At 32.8% G+C, this 9424-nt stretch overlaps 2 protein-coding genes and 2 long non-coding RNA genes across 4 annotated transcripts; all 4 read right to left on the bottom strand.

Annotated features, from left to right (window-relative positions):
* Positions 1513-2283, bottom strand: LOC110266673. Its single transcript, XR_002354146.1, has 2 exons — positions 2179-2283; positions 1513-1943 (listed from the first exon to the last, which is right to left on the bottom strand). It is a non-coding gene; the product is annotated as an uncharacterized LOC110266673 (long non-coding RNA).
* LOC107617162 lies at positions 2679-3560 on the bottom strand. The gene is made up of 3 exons (XR_001614829.2): positions 3174-3560; positions 3021-3071; positions 2679-2798 (listed from the first exon to the last, which is right to left on the bottom strand). It is a non-coding gene; the product is annotated as an uncharacterized LOC107617162 (long non-coding RNA).
* LOC110266671 (bifunctional riboflavin kinase/FMN phosphatase-like) lies at positions 5159-5787 on the bottom strand. The gene is made up of 3 exons (XM_021111586.1): positions 5673-5787; positions 5508-5591; positions 5159-5419 (listed from the first exon to the last, which is right to left on the bottom strand). The coding sequence occupies exons 1-3, from the start codon at positions 5724-5726 to the stop codon at positions 5294-5296; spliced, it is 264 nt and encodes an 87-aa protein (XP_020967245.1). The 5' UTR covers positions 5727-5787; the 3' UTR covers positions 5159-5293.
* On the bottom strand, positions 7184-8407 carry LOC110266924. Its single transcript, XM_021112004.1, has 3 exons — positions 8240-8407; positions 7305-7565; positions 7184-7225 (listed from the first exon to the last, which is right to left on the bottom strand). Exons 1-3 carry the CDS (start codon positions 8405-8407, stop codon positions 7184-7186), a joined length of 471 nt encoding a protein of 156 aa, XP_020967663.1.

Raw genomic sequence — 9424 nt, 5'->3', positions numbered from 1 at the left:
CATATCAAAATTACTCATTAAAAAAAATTAAGAACACCACAAAAGAAGAAATATACATCAGAAGAGAGGAGAAAATGGCCAGAAAAATAGAAAAAAATGACAAAAAAGAGAAAAAATAAAAAGAAAGAATGGGTGAATGAGGAAGATGAAGAAAATGCTAAAAAAAGGAGGTGGAGATAGAAAGAAGAGAAAAAAAGAAGAGTGGGAGAGAAATAGAGGAGGAGATGGAGAATCACTATAGTCTTGTAAGTTAATGTAGCGACAATATTCCTCAATCGTTTCTTTTTTCTTTTTCCTCAAAAAGAAAGAGAAAGAGCCATAGAGATTAATGGTTGAATATATAAGACTTAAAAGTTAGGAAAGTTTATTATTATGTAAACAAATGAATGTTAGTTATAAAGGTAGTAATCAAATTTTATATATAGAATTAATTTTTTTATTGAGTTAAAGAATAATTTTTAACTCCTTTCTTCTGCGAAACCAAAATCCAAGCTCCTCCTGTCTAAGAAAAAAAAAGGCAAGTTGTGGTGGAGAGCTATTGTCACTGCTCAGCTTAGCCATCAGTGACCTTCCTTTCTTTTCTCCTTTCTCTTTTTTCTTTTCTCTGTTCTTCTCTTTAATTTTTCTCCTTTTTTTTCCGCCTACTACTTCCTTTTTGGATCATCCTTTTACTATTTTTTTTCTCTTTTCCTATTTTTCTTCTCCTTTTTTCTATTCCTTTCCTCTTTTTCTTTCTTTCCTCCATTTTTTTTTGTTTCTTCTCCTATTTTTTGTCTCTATTTTTGTTTTCATGTTTTAGGCTAAGATTTAGACTTTAATAATTCTCTTTGTGGTTAGTTTTTTTTTCTTTGTAGTGTTTTGACATCCATCTATCACTACAAAAAATTCTGGTAAAAACGGTAGATTTTTTGGTATTTACGGCGGTTTGAACTGCCATTATTATCAATAATGGGGGTTTCCTAAAGTGACGTAATTTTGGGCGCCATTCTGGTTATTACGGTGGTTTTCTGAAAATCGCCACAATTTCCTGGGTTAAAATGGCGGTTGAATAGGTTAAAATGACGATTCAAACCGCTGTTATTTTCAGGTTAAAATGGCGGTTTTTGGATAAGTTAAAATAGCAGTTTGAACCGCCATTATTACCCTGACAGAGTGGCATTTTGGTTGGTTAAAATGGCAGTTCAAACCGCCGTTATTTCTCAGGGTTAAAATGGCACTTTTTGGATAGGTTAAAACGGCGGTTTGAACCGCCATTATTACCCTGACAGAGTGGCCTTTTGGTTGGTTAAAACGGCATTTTTGAACTGCCATTTTTACCCTGACAGTAGTGTTTTGGTTGGTTAAAATGGCATTTTTGAACCGCTATTTTACCCTGACAGTGACATTTTTTATCGTTTAAAAAAACAATTTTTACCGTCATTTTTATCGCGTTAAATAAATATGATTAAAATTTCACAATAGCAAAAAATCATAATCCATAAATGAAATATTATATAACTCATAAACAAAATATTAATATAATATATAATTTTTTATTATTGAAAATCAAAAGTAATAACTCCTATACAAAACCTTGTCTTACTAAACTTACCAAAATACAAGCATTGCAATAAACACTAATCAGTCAAATCTACCATCCAGTTCCCTAAACTATGTTAATATCTAATAATGTATTTAAATGGAATATGAATATGTATTTAAACTCTTGCTGCTGCTGCCCTTCTATATCAGTTCTGTACTTCATATGCAAATGTGCAATCATCTGTTTTTGCATGAGAATAGGCAATTTATTCCGTTTGGCAAAATTTGTCACAGCTTGAATTGTGTCTCTCTGAAATGCACATGTAGCCAAGAAAACCAAATATCAGAAGTACAATCAAATTAGCAATGAATCTCTTAGGAAGATAATGATCTAGAATCACAATAACCAATAAACCTAGAATCTGCATTAAAAATAAATAAATAAATAAATAAATAAATAAATAACCGAAGTTAAAGAAATGTATATATAGAAGTTAAAGAAAGAGATTAATTATTACCTGGTAAGAGAGAAAGAAGAAGAGATTGACATGTGTTGAGGAACTGAAAACATTTAAGTCTTCTTGTGATGTAATCAATGAAAGAGAGACGTGTAACTTATTCATGAAGCAACTTTTCAGGATTTAATCATATTATCACCTGATATAAAATGGCTGCACACTCGTCATAAATAGCAACCTAGTCCCACTTTGCACCATCTGATTTAGGATCAACTTTTTGAATATACTCATCTATAACCTATAGTGTAAAAAGAGCATGTGTATCAGTGATTTAAATAATGTGGCAAAAACCACCATATTCTATAAGTCCAATAAAGTAAGTATAAGCTGAACTTCATTTATGGAAAGTCCAATCTCTTAAGCAACCTGTTCCTATTCTTTTGTAGTGGTAGTACTTGGAACAAGTTATAATAACTGCTCCTGTTCTCGATCCTCTTCCTCTTGTAAGCATTAATAGATAGTAACTTCCAAGTAATCCTTTAATAGAGTCAACTAAGATATAATTTAAGTTATTTAAAAGATTAAAAGCTATAATTTACAAACCGAAGCTAGAAAAAGAAGAAATAGCACTCACATAAATGAAGCTATTCTCCTGCACTTGGTTTTCATCATCAAACACTATCATTATCAAAGAATGCGAGAGAGTTTATTGAAATACTAAACTGGAAGCTTTATTATAATGTGCTAGACCAATTTCGGCCAAGAGACCCTCACTCTTCATCAATCCCACAATCTTCTAGTAAATCCTTGCATTGCTCTCTGCAAATCAAGTTCTCAATTGGTTCAATTCATAAAAAAAAAGATACTTCAGCCAGAGACGATGTCTTTGTACTTATCACTGTCTTTTGTTCACTTAAATTGAAGAAAGCAACATATAGTTCACCTAAACACGTATATAAAGTAAGGAATTAAGAGTCTATTAAATTCTTGAATGATATATTGATTATTAAGATTCATCTAAAGTGACGGTTGGCTATTCACATCTTCTTCCTTTTGCAATCCAAGAGCAAATCCCACCAGGACTAATACTATCTGCATGAATGACCAATTTGGATTAAGAATAACAAAGAAGCACCGTAAAGACTTATAAAAGTGTTATCCAATTGAGAAATGTTTATAATTTTACAGTTTTACCTTTGGCAGATTCTGCTATTACACATAGACCGGAGTAATTTTTTACCATGGTCCCATTTGGATTCAGCTTTCACATATGTTGAAACACTGGATAGATCAGCTTTCAATAGAATCTATGTATATCAATCAACAAAATACAAATTGGGCCAATGCAGGCTTCTATACTTATTTCTAGAGATTAAGGGCCACATGCAAATCTTGTATGTGAAATATGGAGTAAAGCATACCTGATTTGCATCCCATCTGCAAGGAGTAAATGTACCTCTCTTGAACTTAGAAATAAGCTTTTGTTTTGGGGAAGCATCCAAGCAGAATTTCATTTCGTTGGTTGCAACCAAATGATGTTTACCCCGATAGTCCTCTTGATGCGTACTCTCGCCATTTCTGTATCGATAATATAACAAGCTATATTGTTAATGACGAAAAATAAATAATAGAATAAGTAGTATACGGAACAGAGAAGGATAAAGTATGATTATAATCTGAACTGAAATTCTCTCTTGTGTAAACAGAAAGGAGGCTGAAGCTGGTTTGCAGACCAAGCTTATTCTTGGAACATACTTCAGCCAAACAGAAAATTCTCTATATACAACTAAAAAATGATAAATTAAATTAAATTAAAAATTATAAAAGTAGTAGTGGAAAATAGAAGGTACTCAAAGTTCCATTCAGCACAGACATAAGGACCAATACGAAGATGAGCGTAGAGATCAACTTTTTGTATTATCTTCATGAATCTCACTAGATCATATCTTCCTTCAAAATTGTACTGAGTTGAGTAGCATGCAGAAAACACAATAAACAAAGATCAAATGAGAGAGAGAAACACAGAAAAAAACAGAACATGATAATAATTCAGAAGAAGAGAGTGGTGAGGTACATTGCTAGAGGAAGGATCATGAACATTCTAGAACAGATAGGTTTCAATCACATCTATTCCTCCTTTTGCCTTCTGAATTAGATTTTCCCACATCTGCATGGAAGCCATTTTCATAATTTAAATATAACTAGAAAGTACTACACCGACAATTATTTTGAGTCAGATGTAGTGTATTCCATCCATACATTTAAAGTATGCCGAGAACTAAGGTGTTCATAGTATCCTTCTCAACCTCATCCATCAGCCTCATACTCACACACCAAAGAATCAAAACTCTAACACCTTATCGCAAAATTAAAATTTGACTAGTTGATTTTCACAGTATCACAGAGCATAATTGTAAATTTAGCGTAAAATGAAGAAAACAGAGCACTTACCGCAATTCCGTGCATTTCCCGGAGCCAGCACTGCCTCCACGATTCCGTTGGAGCTGCATTCGCGTCGAGACGGTTGCGATGGTTCTCTTTTCATCAACATGTAATAAAATTCCACCACCTCTAGCACCCTCGTCAACAAGAACAACAATCCAAAAGATCAATCAAAGTAAAAATACACAATAAAAAAAGAACATGCATTCCCTGTTTCTTCCTACTAAACCATGAACTAGATCTAAAAGTGTGAAGAGGGAGAAAAAGAAGATGACCCTACACATTCACACTGTTACTAATAATATTTCTGGTGATCAATGACTCTGCACAGCAGCTGCACATAAAATAGATTACTAAAAATAGAAATTGAAGTTTCAAGTTTAACTACTATTCAACAATATATCCATGAAAGGAGTTGTGAATAGGGGCTATGATAGCTGAGAATTATAAAAGGCATTTGGCTGTGTAATGCCAGAATCTATTCTCAAGAAAAGGAAAGAATGCAAACCTGATTATAAATTCTCTGGGACTCATGACGCTCTGTGCCAACTACATGCAGTCCACCAACTGCCACAACCTAAAGTCTCAATTATTATTAAAAAATTGCTAAAGGCAATAGATTTTGTATAGAGGTAGTCAAGTGTAAAAAATTAACCTTCTTCCTCTCCTCTTCAGTAAAGACTTTATATTTCTTAACAATTTCCAGAAATGCATTTCTCATTTTAGCAATGACTTCATCTTGAGCAGACCCCTACATAAACATACATGATTTAATGACACAAGATTAAAACTTTGCTTAAGTGATATCAAGAAAGAAGAAAACACCACTTAAGATATTCTTTTGGAAAAATTCATTAATAACGCATTCTCAATTATAGTGTTAATTCGATAAAAGCATGATCAGCATCCCAGCACAAGGGAAGTTCAAGAGCCTTCTCAGCAATTTCACCGTCTTCATGAATCTTAGCTATTAAGCTTTCAAGGGATGGAAAATTGGCCTATATATGCACACAATGCCAGGTTTTAGTGAATCTTAAAAAGTATATGCAACACAAGTAACACAAGAAATACTCATTCAGCTAATACCTCGGGACGAATGTAACCAACTATAATGAGCCGAAGTTCTTCCCCATAGAAATCCTCATCAAACTTGTGAAGTATCCAAGGCTCCTGTGTTGATAGAAAGGTATCATCAAGAAACTTATGAGGCAAATAATTATTTTACTACAGATGAATGATCAGAACACTTACTATAGTCTTTTCTTTGTTGTCAAAATATGGATTCCAACCAATGTTCATGACCATTTTAAAAACACCCCTGGATGATAATCCAGCCCAACCAAAATAAACCCCCGAAGGATGCTCTGCAAGGAGATATGAATAGCCCTTCGTTGATAAATTAGCTGCAAGAAAATGGTTTACTCACTACTATTAGTACTAGACCAGAATTCATCTGCAGATGAGATATATTCAAAGGCAAATTACAAAATCAATACCACATCTGAACCTATACTACAGGAAATGAGGAAACCACAAAACATGATTGTTATCTTATAGAAACACTTATTCTTTTGGTTCATACCAGAAGTTTGAACTACTTTTGCTTATAAAAAGATGCTTCTTATTATAAAAAGCAAAATAATAGTACGAAAAATCTAATAAAGTGGCAATATGGCATCATTTACACCCAACGAATAATATTGCATTACATCCATTCATCAAATTTAATATTAAATTACTTTTTGCTGGGTAGCAAAGTTCTTTGCTTATCAACCTTATCTTCAAATATCACAGTACAACAGTCAAAATTTAAAAGGAAAGCTAAATATTGCCTCTTGAGATAGTTTTTTAAAAATAATGACATTGACTATTTTAAAACAAAATTTAAAAGGAAAGCTAAATAGAAGAAACTCTGTACAGTGCAGTGTTCTTTGAGGAAGACAAAAATTCCCTCAAATCCTTTCAATACATTTCCACACTGCCCAGGATCCTGTAAGTAACTTATCTATAACTTTACATACATACAGCTTAATAGAAGTCTAACTCAAATAGAAATATCTCCAGATCCGTATGAAATTGGTTGCTTCAAAATTCTCTTTTGCCACCAGTAGTTATTTTCATTTCAATATATAGAAGATTAAGATCAATGAGAGATGTTGGAAGAAGTAACTCACCTTCTTGTGTAGAACAACTAATAGATGCTGAATCTTAGTTGTGAGTTGTGCAACTGCATGAAACCAAAATGACATCATTGATTCCTTAATAAGTTCTTATAACCATTTTCATAAGCATTTCCAAGACACTTTTGATATTATCACTTTCATCTAATTTTGAACCTATATTACAATAAGACAGCCACACAATATTTCAGATTGATAGGAAGGTAACTAAAGCAAATTCATTCCCTTCTTTCCACATGTTTCTCATAAATAAAATAGTTAATTAATAACATAGTGGCCAATGAAAGAAATTAAAGGATTTGATCTGCAGGAGCAATATGATTATGTATATATCCATATATAAAATCTAACAGTTGACAATATAAAAAGGGAAAATGGGAGAAGAAAAATACCATGTGAGTGTATCTCATTATGTTCATTATGTCTCAATTGAATGTTGCCTCAGAACAACAAAATATATGACATGTCAATCTCTTAGGTTAATTGATCAACTCTAATTCCAAAAGTATGAGAATGTGATGAGTTGTTAGGAACCCTGAAGAATCAGCCCATCATATAGAGCCAAATTATCAGAGGCAACAGTTACCTACCAGTTGCTTCTCCAACTTTGATAACCCGTTTGATCTGAAATTCAGATAAGCAATTGATACAACAGGTAATTATAATTATAATTATCAAATTAGCTCAATTAAATTTCACTAACCTTATAATTGAATCTGTCTTTTCTTTTGGCTTTCTCATTTAAGAGTGCTTCCACATCCTCTCTTGTGAACTCTATTATGCCATAGTCTAATCCAGCATTGCTTGGTGGAGCACTACCAGGAGTAAGATCATGGCCACCACCAACACCATTCACAAGTGAAAAAACTTGCCTTGATCTTCCATTAATGGGAGTCCCCACCATTGTTTCACCTCCAACTTGTTCTTGCCTTTTCTCTATTACCATCTCATCAACCTCAAAGTTCTGAAAAAATCCTCAACCAACACAAAAAAGAAGATCACGCATTTTCTCAAACATGAAGACTACACTGAAAGAAAGAAAAGAATGAGAGAAGGAACAAAAGAAGTCAGAAATAACTTATTGTCAGCAACTTATTTGTTGGAAGAAAAGACTACACTGTCAGCAACTGCTTCCCATACATATTGCTTATCAGATCAATGATAGAAATAACAATCTAATTGCCATTCACATGCATATGAAACCCATTAAAAATAAAAAAATAACAAATCAAGAGCATGCAACTAAGAAGTCACACACGCTACCTTCTCGAAACAAGAAAAGCAGAGTAGAATTCACCATCAAATTAACCAATCAAAGCAAAATAAAGAGAACAGTAAGCAACCTATTTTGACTACTATGCTGAGATTTAAACCAATTTAATTAAATTTTTTCATCCAATCTAAGGCAAGCCTAAGACAATCGATCAGAATGAAATATTTTCAAGAGAACAAAGGAAAAAAGGAAGAAGAACCTACCTCACGAGTCTGCCGCTGGTGGAGAAACTCGAAGCACGGTAGCTCGATGGACGAGATTGCCGCATAGAAAAACGTCGGAGGAGGAAATTGACGTTGGAGGAGACGTCGCCGGAGACGTCACAAGAGGAGACCGTTGCTGGAGGAGACGTCACAAGAGGAGACTAGCGCTGGAAGAGATGTTGCAGGAGGAGACGTCGCTTGAGGAGACTGTTGCTGGAGGAGACGACGTCGCCGGAGGAGATCATCGTCGGAGAGGATCGTCGCCGGAGGAGATTGTGAACAGAGGAGATCGCGAGTGGCAGAGTTCAACCGTTCTCTCACAGTGGCCATCGTCTCGCATGGAACGGGAAATGAAGGCTAAGTTAGGGTTGAGACTTTTTATATAATGTGGTAATGGTTTTAAAACCGCCAAAATCCACAAAAGCCGCCATCACGTGTAAATTAATTATGGCACCACAAAAAGATGTCATAATATTTGAATATTATGGCGGTTTTTTAGAACTGCTGTAATATTATTGCCATTTTATGTCTCTTTTTTTGTAGTGTATAGATTTTTGAATATAGAGATATAAATCTCTAATATTTAAAAAAAAAAATTAGCATTAAAATTTTATGTTATTTTAAAAAATATTCTAAAAAAAATAATTATCTTTAAATAATTCTTGGGAATTGAATTAAAACTAACTAAAATATAACATCAAAAGTTATAACATCTAATGTTATTATTTATTAGGTCATTCATAAATATATTTCGTGCAAAGTTAACGTCTCAAATGTTGTTTTTCTTAGTGAAAAGTTAAAGCATGGAAAAATATATTACAAATCTCAAATTTATCAAGGATATGATGTTTATAGTATTTAAAAATATGAAACAATTATCCTATCTAAAGCGAGATTCAATTCTAAGGGTTTTCGGGGGTGTGTCCCATGCAAGAAATTGACTTGGAGAATGAGAATGTGTTTGAAATTCAATGAACCCAAAATTTATTTATTTTTAAAATCAAATTATTTGTTTTGAATGAGTAAAAAAAAATGAATTGACTTAATTTGTAAATTTTGATATTTATATTATAATTAAATTCAAATTCTTTTATTTTTACTAAAACTGTTAGAATTAAAATGATTCGGTGTTGAAATTATAAAACATTATTTTTATCTTTTAGTTATTATATAAAATAGAAGGATTTGTAGAAAGAAAGAGGTGGTAGAGGCGTAGTCTGAATTGTTCGATGTGGTCTAACACCAGTGTACTAACAGTTATTAATGGTGATAAAAAATTATAAAAATTAATTTTTATTTTATATAATCAATTTTAAATATAAAAATTTATTTCTAATTCAATCCGTG

The sequence above is a fragment of the Arachis ipaensis genome, chromosome B09 (assembly GCF_000816755.2).
Source record: "Arachis ipaensis cultivar K30076 chromosome B09, Araip1.1, whole genome shotgun sequence".
NCBI lineage: Eukaryota > Viridiplantae > Streptophyta > Magnoliopsida > Fabales > Fabaceae > Arachis > Arachis ipaensis.
The sequence above is the reverse complement of the archived record's forward strand: the minus strand, read 5'-3'. Positions and strand labels throughout refer to the sequence as shown.